Source organism: Vanessa cardui, chromosome 20 (genome assembly GCF_905220365.1).
Source record: "Vanessa cardui chromosome 20, ilVanCard2.1, whole genome shotgun sequence".
Lineage (NCBI taxonomy): Eukaryota > Metazoa > Arthropoda > Insecta > Lepidoptera > Nymphalidae > Vanessa > Vanessa cardui.
In genome coordinates this window covers 7,233,273-7,247,554 of record NC_061142.1, presented here as the reverse complement: position 1 = coordinate 7,247,554, position 14,282 = coordinate 7,233,273, and the positions used below count along the sequence as shown (strand labels likewise).

At 34.2% G+C, this 14,282-nt stretch overlaps 3 protein-coding genes across 3 annotated transcripts in view; 1 reads left to right on the top strand and 2 right to left on the bottom strand.

The window, feature by feature from the left end:
* LOC124538579 (dynein beta chain, ciliary-like) overlaps positions 1–3,732 on the bottom strand; it is a 29,642-nt gene extending 25,910 nt beyond the window's left edge. The window contains 7 exon segments of the mRNA XM_047115677.1: positions 190–378; positions 891–994; positions 1,428–1,516; positions 1,599–1,769; positions 2,404–2,574; positions 3,305–3,409; positions 3,669–3,732. Coding sequence (XP_046971633.1) covers positions 190–378; positions 891–994; positions 1,428–1,516; positions 1,599–1,769; positions 2,404–2,574; positions 3,305–3,409; positions 3,669–3,677 — 838 coding nt within the window. The 5' untranslated portion in view covers positions 3,678–3,732.
* A 1,257-nt stretch (positions 3,733–4,989) lies between these two features.
* Positions 4,990–10,820, top strand: LOC124538574 (DNA replication licensing factor Mcm5). Its single transcript, XM_047115672.1, has 13 exons — positions 4,990–5,240; positions 5,329–5,476; positions 5,802–5,909; positions 6,152–6,324; positions 6,642–6,720; positions 6,968–7,126; positions 7,294–7,531; positions 7,713–7,906; positions 8,155–8,295; positions 8,669–8,845; positions 9,563–9,807; positions 9,964–10,106; positions 10,515–10,820. The coding sequence occupies exons 1-13, from the start codon at positions 5,086–5,088 to the stop codon at positions 10,742–10,744; spliced, it is 2,190 nt and encodes a 729-aa protein (XP_046971628.1). The 5' UTR covers positions 4,990–5,085; the 3' UTR covers positions 10,745–10,820.
* Positions 10,815–14,267, bottom strand: LOC124538577 (1,5-anhydro-D-fructose reductase-like). Its single transcript, XM_047115674.1, has 6 exons — positions 13,909–14,267; positions 13,671–13,838; positions 13,039–13,242; positions 12,315–12,565; positions 11,800–11,950; positions 10,815–11,716 (listed from the first exon to the last, which is right to left on the bottom strand). The coding sequence occupies exons 1-6, from the start codon at positions 14,071–14,073 to the stop codon at positions 11,555–11,557; spliced, it is 1,101 nt and encodes a 366-aa protein (XP_046971630.1). The 5' UTR covers positions 14,074–14,267; the 3' UTR covers positions 10,815–11,554.
* Positions 14,268–14,282: the final 15 nt, after the last annotated feature.

The following is a 14,282-nucleotide window of genomic DNA, read 5'->3' as shown; positions in this document are numbered from 1 at the left end:
AAATTATAAAACGGAAATTATGACTATAATTATCACAATATCAAACAGTTACTAGATGACTACTAGATAGTTACTAAATCCTGGCGCGAATTCTGAGAATATTATACAGAATAAAGAAGGTTGGTTGTAAAGTACTTCATAAAATAATGAACAATAGCTTAAAGCAATCGTTGTATCCATAATTCTTACCGGCTACAACATTGGTGAGCATTGATTTGAAACAAGCGAGGTACACGCTGCGAGTGGACTCCAAGTAGTGTGCCATGCGCTTAACACGAGGGTCTCGTAATTGCGAGTATATGCCTTCCAAGTTGCGTAGTCTTTGCGAATAGAAGTCTATATCTGATATTGGTAGAGGGAACTTTGTTCTCTTAAACGCTAGATGAAAAAACAAGTATAATATAATTCAGTTAATATTGTGATGCTTAATATTCCAATATGACTAAAGTAGTCTTATAATAAATAAATAATAATAATAAATATGAGACAACATCACATACATTACTCTGATCCCAATGTAAGTAGCTGAAGCACTTGTGTTATGGAAATCAGAAGTAACGACGGTACCACAAACACCCAGACCCAAGACAACATAGAAAACTAATGGTTATCTACATCGACTCGGCCGGGAATCGAACCCGGGACCTCAGAATGGCGTACCCATGAAAACCGGTGTACACACCACTCGACCATGGAGGTCGTCATAATAGGACGGAAAAGAAAAATTAAACTTCTTAATCAAGGAAAATTACTATGTTATCACCTAGAGCATACATATTTTATGTTAATTTATCAGATTCTTAAATAAGTTATAGATACCATATAAACTCATGCAACATCAATAAATGTTTAATAAAGTAAAATCTATAAACGCTGGATCATATATTTACCAATATAAGAATCTTCTTGCAACAAATCGTAAATTTGCTGCGCCCATTTTATGATGGCTCCCTCTATATTAGTCTTCAAATATAAGTCGACGTCTTCTGAATCACTAAAATATTTTTAGCAATTTTGTGTTTATCGTTTGGTATTACTATTCGTTTCAATTAAATTGTTTTGTCTTTGTATTCAATAAACGATATTAGCTAAATATATTATTACTGGTCAGTGCTTGCTTCCATATGGAACGCAGAAAAGTAACCTAAACTTTAAATTGTATTAAACCAACTTGTACTTTATTCATTGGTAACCGTTAATTTAATATCAGTCCTGTTTTTAAGTTGAATCAACTTTTTTTGTCCAAAAATAAACAATAAAGTAAACATGCGGGAAAATAAATCGTGTAAATTTTTAATCCAATGTTATTTAATATCTGATAACGAAACCTGTCGCCGCTTAAGCCTCCATATAAAGTTTCAATAGTATCGAGGAAAATATCAGTCAAAATATATTATATTATACACAGTTAGTATTATTTCAATTACCTTTCCTTTAACCTGGCTTCTGCATGATATATATTTTCTACACCTTCGGGCATTGGAAGCATTATTTGGCTAGACATTTCTCCTTTCAGCTATAACCAATAAAAGATTTTATTAAACATACCACAATAGTATAACAAATAGCGTGCCAACATAAGACATGAAAAATCATACTTGATGCATCAAATTCCTCAATTCGTTGACATGTCTTTTCATATCATTCTGCACTATCTTAGGCCAACCTTTTTGGTTTTCAGGATTACACAGTAGAGGACCGATGACTTCGTCGGCCATGACACTCAAATCCATTAGGACATTGCCAGATATTTCACCTATTGTAAGAGCCTAAAAAGGTTGAGTATTTTTTTAAACTAAAAAAGTATACCAATAGATAAACGCTACATGATCTTCTGCTTAGGTAATAGTGTTAATACTTAGACTTAGATGTTAAACTTTGCAAAGATTTTTTTCGGAACCGATAAGTTTTTATCGTACACATTATTTTTGTTTCAGTTGCGTTGTTGCAGTCGTTATTTACGATTTTAAAATGCAGGTGTAGTTCTAAATGTGCATTTTGATAATTTACTTTTAATTAAGAGAAATAACTATATGAGTTCTAAAAGAATTTAATTATTCAATCACCATGGACACTGTGATATTTGTAAGTGGCTTGGAATTATTTTCTCCTTTAAAGCCATGCGAAGGTCATTTTATCATATGGGAGTTTACATATTCAGACGCTCCCGTATGACAAAATTCCCTATATATAAGTCTAAAGACGTGTCTGTTAAATAATTCAATGCTAAGATAGTATTCCACACATTACGGTATTAAATATATCATCATAGGAAGTAAATTTCGACTTCATCCACTCATAAGAAAAATTAAAAAATATACAGCCCATATTCGAGTATTGTGAGGTAATAACGTAAAACATTAAACGAACATATTGACATAACCATTTAAAACTAAAACCAACCGTTCGGAAGTTCGCCTGTGTTATTTTGTCGTCTATATTTCGTAAAAAGTAAATCATTTTTCCTCTGCTTATGGCTGGAAAGCTCGTAGCGCAGGTTAATAAGCCGGCTGTGTTCATACGAAATACGATTATATCAAACTTCGGCATCTCGAAGAATTTAAATAAGATGTGCTGTAAAAATAACAACAAAACAATCAACAAAATTATTAATTTCAATTTGACTTTTAATATGGCCACCTCATGAGTCGAGATGGCCCAGTGGTTAGAACGCGTGCATCTTAACCGATGATTCTGGGTTCAAACCCAGGCAAGCACCGCTGATTCATGTGCTTAATTTGTCTTTATAATTCATCTCGTGCTCAGCGGTGAAGGAAAACATCGTGAGGAAACCTGCATGTGACAAATTTCATTGAAGATCTGCCACATGTGTATTCCACCAACCCGCATTGGAACAGCGTGGTGGAATATGTTCCAAACCTTCTCCTCAAAGAGGAAGAGGGGCCTTTATCCCAGCAGTGGGAATTTACAGGCTGTTGTTGTATGGCCACCTCATGGTAATTGGTCAACCCTGCCAGACATTAGTAGTGTTAGAAATAGTATTCCTTCTCCATAATATCATACCACCATCATTAAACCTCAGGAACACTTCGACACTCACTTTCTATATCAATAAACATCCATTTTCGACTGACACAAAATTTGTTATAGCTGATCTGTCAATGTTTTCTGGATATTATTTATTTTAAGATTGTCTGACAAATTATTTCGTATCTTTCTATGTCAGCGAGAAGTTATGTAGTACCATATTTTCTATGAAGACTAATTTTGCTACAAAATAATTAATTTAAACTACTAACGCTACGAAGCTACACTTGATACTTTTATTAACCCTTTAAATTACCCTTTCATCTCCTGTGATAAATTTTGTCCATTTTTCTATTTTTTGTTTCAGAGACCTTAAAATATATTCACTCATAAACTCTAAACGAGTATCGACATCTTCTTTCTGTAATGCAAATATTATCGACGCTATAAACTTAAATAAATAAATGAAAACCTAATACATACTAGAGGGGGGACCGACTATTTTATAATAAGGAATAACCAAGCTTGGGTTCCTGCGTCCTAAACAATTGTTATTTTGAAAAAAGGTTAAATTTAAACTGAAGTGACTAGAATAGAACATAATTAAAATGTACTTATTATCATGAATTAATAAATATTTTTTTCTAAAAACCAATTATAATTAATATTCCAGTACTTACATCACCCATTTTATTAGATCTATTTTACGTTTCTTAATACAAATTCTTCATTGTCAGTTCAATTAATAAAATATAACTATTGATATAGCGTTGATTATTACTAAATCAAGATTTATAATTAAAACACTGTGTTTTCTACTGTTACTATATAAAAAAGTTCTCTATTATTCCTACAAGCAAACAAAGATAAATCTATATAAATTTATTCCGTTGCTTAGCAACATTTTTTTTATTAAATCGAATTTGGAATCTTCGGTAGGTACTTGTCTTTAATATTCTGATTAGACAAAGCTTGAGAGTTCCATTTATCGAACCATAAACAAAATATACTAGCGTACGCCAACCTATTACGTTTACGTTTTCAATACACTTATCACAGAAACAGGTCCAATTGTCATAATTTTTCACCTATAATATTTTTTAGAGAAGCTTTGCGATTCCTTTCCTATGTGTTCTCCAAGTTATGAGTGAAAGCGTATTATTAGATTTTGATGTATGTTTGTATAAATTTCCCAGTGTTGGTCTAAGAGGCCAAAAGGGCCTCTTATTTTTATAAAAAGAGGTTATGAGGCTCTTAGCGCGTATTGAGAGTTTTGCCACGTCATAGAATAAAACATTGTAAATTAACCGTCCGAAGATAACACCTGTGGTGTAGTCGTTAAAAAATAAGAATGATTAGAGCTCCTTTGTACCCCCAGTGCCAACAAGTGGCAGAGTTTCACGGTCGATTATTTTTACTCCACCACGAAACGAATTATAGAACAAACGATTTATATGAAACCAAGATTTGTAAGAAAACTAAGAATTCAAATATTTTATACACTATATACACTAATACATTTGGCTTACAACATTTTTTTTTTTTTCGAAAAGTATGAAACTAATAACTTACTACTATTACTTTAGCTTCATTTATTTTGAATTCAATATAACTATTCAGCAATATATATATATGCATTTTTGTAAGGATTTTTGTAGATTCTAACAATTTCCTTTTCGCTTTTATAAATAGTGTGCAGTTACATGGTACAAACAATAAAATGGATCATTAGAAGAGAAAAAATCGCTTGGATCGATCATAAAATAAAATGTACAATTTTTTTTAATAATACTTTATAAAATAACGTCTTTTCTAAAAAAAAATAGCCATATTATCGATACCGATATAAAAGACACCAAGTAATAAACTAGTTAGAGACAATATTTGCATGCAGTTTATCGTGGTTTTGGTAATTGTTGGCTGAATAAGGCATTATCTTTGCCTTTTAAACGGATAAAATTAGATAAAAAGTATGATCTGTGCTCGCTAATCTGTCAAATGTCAATTTTCGCGCCATTCTCTATTCTTACAAACCGTCTAGCTTGTGATTACAAAATTTATTTTTCATTAATTTATCATCTCTAACTGTAGTAAACAATGGAAGGATTCGATGATCCTGGTGTATTTTTTTCTGATAATTTTGGTGTAGATGATCATGAGTCCCAAGATCAAATTAACCTACAAGCAGTTAAGAAAAAATTTAAAGAGTTTATTCGCCAATTTCATACAGGAAATTTCAACTTTAAATACCGGTACAGGCTCAAGATTTATTTTTATTTATTGTTTATTTACAAATTAGGTTAACGATTGTCGATAAACAAGAAATATATAACATTTCAGAGATGCTTTAAAACGTAATTACAACTTACAACAGTACTGGGTTGAAATTAACATTGAAGATTTGTCTAGCTTCGATGAGGTATTAGCCGAGAAATTGTATAAAAAACCAACAGAACATTTACCTATTTTGGAAGAAGCTGCAAAAGAGGTAATATCCTTATTCAAAATTTTGGTTTATACAAATTTACAAGATTATTATCGCTTTAAAAATATATTCAAAATAAAGATTTCATCAATATTAATAGAATCCTATACTTCTAATTTGTATTTGTAAAGATTCTGTTTCTGTAGACAATTTTTAATATCTTTGCATTAAAATTAAAATGATAATATTTGATGGCTTCTCTGATATTGTTTAGTTTGTACTCTAAGGTCTAGCACTCTAATAAGATCAAAAGGTAAGGTAAAGTAATTGTACCAGGTAAAGTATGTTTAACTTTTCCTTTTATGACTTTTCAAATTTTTTGCTTTAGTTAGCTGATGAACTGACCGCACCGAGACCAGAAGGTGAAGAAAAAGTAGAGGATATACAGGTGTTGCTACTATCAGATGCCCACGCATCAAACTTGAGAGAACTGAAGGTATGATAATAATCTTAGTATATCAGTAGACTTTCTTAAATGCAACCATTTTACTAGTAAACTTATGGAATATTTATTTGTAATATAACTAGAACAGTAAAATACTTTTAACTAAAATAAGTTATCAAACTTATAAGCTGATTATTAGAAGATAATTCATAAAACAAATAAATAAAAATAACCTTGCTACACTTTGTACAATTATACTACACCTACATCATGTACAATAATATTTTTTTCAGTCCGAAACAGTCTCAAGACTTGTCAAGATACCTGGGATAGTAATCTCAGCATCTGGCATAAAAGCAAAAGCTACTAAAATATCAATTCAGTGCAGATCTTGTCGTAATGTTATACCCAATCTGCCTGTAAAGCCAGGCTTAGAAGGTTATGTAATGCCTAGGAAATGCAACACGTAAGTCAACCACAGTTTTATTACTTTACATAGAATTATTCCTTATAATAATGTCAACAATAATGCTCATATAAAAATAATTATACAAATAATTGCCAGAACAAAGATAAGAAAGAACTAATCAGACTATATTTTTGTTAAAATTTAAAAATTTCCTATAATTTAAGTTCAAGCTGTAAAGTAATGTAGTCTGCATCAGTAAAATTTGTATTTGATTATTGTTTCAAATAACAATATTAACATTACTTAATACACAACTTTATTAATATGTAACACTTATGAACTTATGTTATATATCATTTGTACAAATATTTTAGAGAACAAGCAGGAAGACCAAAATGTCCACTGGATCCATATTTCATTATACCAGACAAGTGTAAATGTATTGATTATCAGGTAAATTTATTAACCAGTTACTATTAATACTAATATTATTTACTTTCACAATCTTATTCAATAATTAAATTAAAAGAAATGACTAGTCCTTGTATAACTATAATTTAAATTGAGCACCATACATTATTTTTCTGTTTGTTATGGTAAACAATCTAAAAAAAAAAAACATTAATTCAAATAAAGAACTCAATTAGAATCCAAATGTGAACATTGGCAAGATTGTATTTATAATATTATTATGGCACAGGTATTGAAACTCCAAGAGGCCCCAGAAATGATTCCACAAGGAGAGATGCCTCGTCACTTGACCGTGTACTGTGAACGCGTCCTCTGTGAGCGAGTAGCTCCCGGCGCACGAGTCACCGTACTGGGGATATATTCCATCAAAAAGATTTCCAAAATTGGGGTAAGATTGATTAGTTTATGTATATTATGCCTCATATTTGAAATATGATTGATTTTCTTAGTAGTAATAGTAAAATTATTTCTTACATAACTTTTCATAGTTAATTTTTTATCAAAGAATAAAATTTAGCATGTAAAAAATATAATGAATTCCATCTTAATTTACAGAGAGAAGGTAGAGATAAGGGATCAGTAGGTGTGCGATCTTCCTACCTTCGTGCAGTAGGACTTACAGCAGAAGAGGGAGTCACAGGTGGACTTCAACCTTTCACTGCTGAAGAAGAAGAACAATTTAGAAGACTAGCAGCAGCCCCAGATGTTTATGATAGAATTGCAAAATCTATAGCCCCTAGTGTTTTTGGTGCCACTGATATGAAGAAAGCTATAGCCTGTTTATTATTTGGAGGTAATTCTTTTTAATAATAAAAAACTATATCATCTCATTTACATATATAACTTAATAATTCTTAGTTCAGGAGGATATTTGCCTTTGCCTTTCTTTTCCTGTCTTTATGGCATAGGTCCATAACCAATTACCTAATTTAGCTACTAAATATAAGATACATAATATTTTTTTATTAAAACAGGTTCACGCAAGCGACTACCAGATGGTCTCACCAGACGAGGGGACATCAACATTTTACTATTAGGAGACCCTGGAACAGCCAAATCACAGCTGCTGAAGTTCGTAGAGAAGGTAGCTCCCGTAGGAGTTTATACTTCGGGTAAAGGCTCTAGTGCGGCTGGTCTTACTGCCTCCGTCATCAGGGACCCTGGAAGTGTAAGTATATGAATATTACTTTGCAGTATTTTAAATTGAATATTAAAAGAGATTTGTCTTTAGTACAATGTAGTAATTTGATACTGTCATTGCTAAGATTTTCAGCCCATTTGTTGGTAAGCAAGCTTGACTCCCAAAGATGAACATAGGCTACTTTATCTTTTACCTAAAACCAAGAATCTAACAAACACGCGGATGATGTACGAAAATATACAATATAAATGTATGTTATGTGTTATTGGCTGCAGCGCAACTTCGTGATGGAGGGTGGTGCGATGGTATTGGCTGATGGTGGCGTGGTGTGCATCGATGAGTTTGACAAGATGCGCGAGGACGACAGGGTCGCCATACACGAGGCCATGGAGCAACAGACTATTTCCATTGCTAAGGTAAAACAATATTTAATGAAATTGTTTTCAATACTTTAAATAAATCGACGAGACAACATCACATACATTACTCTGATCCCAATGTAAGTAGCTGAAGCACTTGTGTTATGGAAATCAGAAGTAACGACGGCACCACAGACACCCAGACCCAAGACAACATAGAAAACTAATGATAATCTACATTGACTCGGCCGGGATATCGAACCCGGGACCTCAGAGTGGCGTACCCATGAAAACCGGTGTACACAGCACTCGACCATGGAGGTCGTCAAATAATCGTCGTCAAAAGATAATATGAATATGTTATCTTTTGCTATGAGTTTGTATGTACAATTTACATGGATTACTGTATAAATCAAATGTTATATTCTAGGCTGGTATAACGACTACTTTAAACTCACGCTGCTCCGTCCTGGCCGCGGCGAACTCGGTCTTCGGTCGATGGGATGACACAAAGGCTGAAGACAACATAGATTTTATGCCGACTATATTATCAAGATTCGATATGATATTCATCGTCAAGGATGAACACGACCAAAACAGAGATATCGTAAGTTAAATATGTACTGAATTTATAATTAAACAAAGTACTTAAAGGATGGAGAGGTGATAGTTCTGATAAAGTGCACTCGTACAAGACTGCTATCACAAAGGTATAGTACGACACAACTTAGATGTCGCATCGGCAAAATTCGTAAAACCGATCACATCCGAATTAAGTACACTATCCCAAATTATTAATATTTATTTCTCACGCGAATATGATCTTTTCACAAACGTAATGACTTGTAATTTCATATGACCTAATATATTCGTCAATTTGACGCGTCGTTTTACATGCACTTGCTTTCTCTGACGCGTGAATCTATAGCGACGAATAGCGTCGAATGGCGCGATAGGGAGCTATTTCTATTGGTCGTGTAAATCGGCAGTAATCGTTTTTATTTTCATTCCATTGCATTTTCCGATGCTACATCTAATTTGTGTCCTACTATTAAATAATATGAGACAACATCACATACATTACTCTGATCCCAATGTAAGTAGCTGAAGCACTTGTGTTATGGAAATCAGAAGTAACGACGGTACCACAAACACCCAGACCCAAGACAACATAGAAAACTAATGGTAATCTACATCGACTCGGCCGGGAATCGAACCCGGGACCTCAGAGTGGCGTACCCATGAAAACCGGTGTACACACCACTCGACCGTGGAGGTCGTCAAATACTATATGTCAGTAATTGTGACGAGGGCCGGTTGGCAGACGCTGGCGAAGCACATAATCTCGGTGCACATGGGCGGCGCGGGCGGCGAGCGCGCGGCGGCGGCGGGCGAGCTGGCGCTGCCGCTGCTGCGGCGCTACGCCGCGTACTGCCGCGCGCGCTGCGGGCCGCGCCTGTCCGCCGCCGCCGCCGAGCGCCTGGGCGCGCGCTACGTGCTCATGCGCTCCGGCGCCTCGCTGCAGGAGCGCCAGACCGACAAGCGCCTCGCCATCCCCATCACTGTCCGGTGAGCTGCTTGCTCTTCAATCTTCTCTTAAACGATTTCGTTTACAAACAATGTAGAAGTTTACTTTATAGTGAATATGTATGTACCGTTTGCAGGTGGTAGGAAAAGTAGCATTCGATTGACAACAATCGTAAACTTTATTTTTTTTGTTTGCAGCCAACTTGAAGCTATTATTCGAATATCTGAATCATTGGCAAAAATGCAGCTGCAGCCGTTTGCAACGGAATCTCATGTGACAGAGTCCCTACGCTTATTCCAAGTATCTACACTGGACGCAGCCATGACTGGCAGTTTAGCTGGTAAAACTCATTTCTTTTATGTTTGCTTCTTAATTATTAATAGTCTCACTAGGTACTATAAATATAACTTCTTTTTTGTAAATATATGAGTCGAGATGGCCCAGTGGTTAAAACGCGTGCATCTTAACCGATGATTGCGGGTTCAAACCCAGGCAAGCACCGCTGATTCATGTGCTTAATATGTCTTTATAATTCATCTCGTGCTCAGCGGTGAAGGAAAACATCGTGAGGAAACCTGCATGTGACAAATTTCATAGAAATTCTGCCACATGTGTATTCCACCAATCCGCATTGGAACAGCGTGGTGGAATATGTTCCAAAAACCTTCTCCTCAAAGGGAGAGGAGGCCTTTAGCCCAGCAGGGAATTTACAGGCTGTTGTTGTTTGTAAATATTATAATTTTAATAGGTGCGGAAGGTTTTACGACTGAGGAAGACCACGAAATGCTCTCACGTGTGGAGAAACAATTGAAGCGCAGGTTCGCAGTCGGATCACAAGTGTCTGAACAAACTATCATCCAAGACTTCCTGCGACAGAAGTACCCTGAAAGAGCTATCATCAAAGTGATCCACACAATGATAAGGCGGGGCGAGCTGCAGCATCGCCTACAAAGAAAAATGCTTTACAGACTTTCATAAGTGTATTATTATATTTTATTAAGTGATATTTGTATTTTCTAAGATTTTTTTTTATAAAATAAACAACCAATGATCATTTCAAATTTTATTTGAATTAAAACAATAGTAAAGACGAAAATACGCAGATCACATTTGCTTTTAGTCATTCAATAAGTTCGAAACTAAGCTTTTATGATAACATGTAAGCATATTCAGAGTACATTTCTGGATTTCTACTAAATTATACATATCGAGTTGAAACATATCAGGAAATTTCAAAATATCTTACTATTTTATTCAAATTGAAAGCTATTATTTTGTTATTAATGTAAACAGTTGGTCATACCTACCATATGTTATTTATCTAAACATAATACTTTGGTTTTACGTCGTAGATATAAAATAAACTAAAATAACTTCCATTGATCACATAACTGAGCTCAGCTCGTAACATTACTTTAAATGTGTCCTTCCTTAAATACAATAAAAACTAAAATACACAGCACTCAGCACGTTATACGTGTTACGTTTAAAAAACTAATACTCTCCTGTTTCAGATTATCACGAATACTGACCTTATTACGTGAATTTATCGTCTCATCCCAGTTATACTGAGTTCATGACGTTCACATGACATATAATAATAACATACCAGTAATCTTGAGCTAAGGCTCGACTAGAATGGAGCAGAAACAGTGCAGAATTCATCTATTAAAAATTCAACCACTCGCCATAAATATTCAAAACTAAATAACGCTAACTTGGCAGTGAATATAAACTTAAAACTTTTAAATGAACTAATTAGGCGTTTTGCTAGAGATTATTAAGAAATTAATTAATTGCTGAGCCTAATTTAAAAGGATATTCCGGGTGATTTTCTACACCTTTCCAGAATAAGAAATTAAATATTCTGCCCTCCTCGCCTTGGTCAATTTTTTTCAATCGATTCACTTCAACGGGTCCCAGTTCGAAATCATAAATATCAGAATTTTCCTGAAAATTAATTTGAATATTTTTATTCCAAAAACAAAACTTTGTTTTTTTTTTTTATTTAAATATAATAGTTTGGCAATTACCTTTAGTCTTTTCTCACTAGTACTTTTCGGAATTACTACAACTTTTTGCTGTACCAAGTATCTTAATAACACTTGAGCCGGTGTCTTTTGGTGAGCTTGAGCTATTTCGTTTACATCTGGATGACCCAGTATATCCGGAAATGCATCAGGGCTGAAAAGTAATATTCTTAAAATAGGTAAATAACTCATTATTTAATTACAAATGAGAAACTCACCCAATGATGTTCTAGTTAACAGATATGTCATTAACGCGCAAAATGTGAAGACTAGAAAACGTCCTAATTAGGACATTTGCCTTTAGTCGTTTTCATCATAATTATGCCAGTAATACGTTATAATACATCATAATATATACATATAAAAATCTAGTTATCCCTTTTACTTATTGTTTTTATCAAGCTATCCTTTTTACTTGTAACGAAATGTAAAATAAACGGTCCCCGGCGCGGCACACTTTATTCTGTTATTTAGTATGGGTATAACATATCTGTTTACTAGAATATCATTGACCTCACCTATAATTATATTTATTAACGAAATGATCCTTCGCGCCCGGACTCCCCAAAGGGGCATACGCAGTGACTACTATATCATGGTCAGAGCAGAACTTGCGCAAGTCTAACTGCTGGAAATATGCGTGCAGTTCCACCTGCAACACCTGGGGCTTCACGGTACAAGCGTTGATAATCTTAGTTATTTGCGACTCGTTGAAGTTGGATAGACCAAGGTTACGAATGCGTCCTGCTTTTTGACATTCTTCCATTGCCTGAGAAATATTTAAATTTAGAGTTTATAAAAATAATAAATACACTACAACAACAACAACAGCCTCTAAATTCCCACTGCTGGGCTAAAGGTTGCTCTCCCTTTGAGGAGTAGGTTTGGAACATATTCCACCCCGCTGTTCCAATGCGGGTTGGTGGAATACACATGTGGCAGAACTTCTATGAAATTAGTCACATGCAGGTTTCCTCACGATGTTTTCCTTCACCGCCGAGCACGAGATGAATTATATAAAGACAAATTAAGCACATGAATCAGCGGTGCTTGCCTGGGTTTGAACCCGCGATCATCGGTTCTGATACACTACATTAAAATGTATTAGTGAATTAATAGATGTACAAATTCCGGAAAACTTTGTGGAATACGAATCAGAAAGTTATATTAAGATCCAAAACGTTTTTTTTTTTTTACTTTTGTTAAATAAGTAAATTACCCTAAGGTCAAAGCAAAGCGCACCTTCCAAGTGCTTATATGATCCGTATCCATGTCCAAATCATATTCGCCATTACTCTTAACGACGGGCGTCAACGTCTCTGGGTTACAATGGAATCCGAAAGGCACGTGTATCAAATACAAATCTACGTAATCCATCTGCAGTCGCTTCAATTGAAGATCTAGAAACTTCTTTACATCAGACGCACGATTTCCCACGTGAGGGAGCTGTAAAAATATTTTTCAAAAACATAAATCTTTAGATTTGAATACATTAAGATTTGAACCTACACTACTTCTCCCGCCAGATGTACTTTGATAGACTTAGGGGCTTTTTGACACTTGTTGAAATTTATTTGTATGGTTTCTCAAGTAGAATTTATTGTAATCATTCACTTCAGTATTCGCCTCTGTGACAGTCAATCAGTCAAACATATTGTTCTGTATTTTTGTGTATAAAGCAATTTATTTAAATGATTCTACAGCTGAAATATTCACGTATAATTAAAATAGACATTTTTTTTTTTTTTTTCGGATAACCTGCTTTAATATTAAATAATAATAAATTATTTATTTAAGTAAAATGAAAATAATGTCCATGGGCAGAGCCTCCTGCTCGTTTGCCGCCTATGTCATTAAAAAAAGTTATATCTTACCTTAGTGGTAATAAATAAATCTTTTCTTGTGCCTTTACCATTATCAATCCATTTAGTTATAGCGTTACCAATAGCCTCCTCGTTGTTGTAATTAAAGGCAGTGTCGATATGACGATATCCCAAGTCTAAGGCTTTATATACAGTTGACTCAATGACTTCTGGTGAAGCCTAAAAAATTCAATATGGAATGTATTAAGTGGTTACCATATTTCAACTAGAAAATACAATATTTTCTGACCTGCCATGTTCCTAATCCTAGCGTTGGCATTAAGTCCTCCGTTTGAGAAAGTTTAACATACTTCATGTTTCTTACTAAAGAATGAATACAGCGACAAAAATATGAAATATTATTGCCCCTTCTTTTCACAAAATTTTCACTTCTCAAGAACAATCTGACGGACATAGGAAATTGGCTTATCGCCAAACACTAATGTTGCGCAGTAGTCGATAAATAGATATTTGTTACATTACAATTTTACCTGCTTCAATTTGTTTGTTGTGAGAAAAGATCAAAAGAATGATAACTCTCAAACCTCGTTATTGATTTTTGTGATGTAAGAGTATTTCATTCAAATTTCCCGGCTATCACGTTTGGGATTTTGAAAAAATATA

Coding starts and splice junctions, on each gene's coding strand:
- LOC124538574 (XM_047115672.1), top strand. CDS start 5,086: ATGGAAGGATTCGATGATCCTGGTGTATTTTTTTCTGATAATTTTGGT. Junction 6,721..6,967: donor GTAAATGTATTGATTATCAG/GTAAATTTATTA, acceptor ATTATGGCACAG/GTATTGAAACTCCAAGAGGC. Junction 7,907..8,154: donor TCATCAGGGACCCTGGAAGT/GTAAGTATATGA, acceptor TATTGGCTGCAG/CGCAACTTCGTGATGGAGGG.
- LOC124538577 (XM_047115674.1), bottom strand. CDS start 14,073: ATGTCCGTCAGATTGTTCTTGAGAAGTGAAAATTTTGTGAAAAGAAGG. Junction 13,839..13,908: donor TAGGATTAGGAACATGGCAG/GTCAGAAAATAT, acceptor TGAATTTTTTAG/GCTTCACCAGAAGTCATTGA. Junction 12,566..13,038: donor ATCATATAAGCACTTGGAAG/GTGCGCTTTGCT, acceptor AATATTTCTCAG/GCAATGGAAGAATGTCAAAA.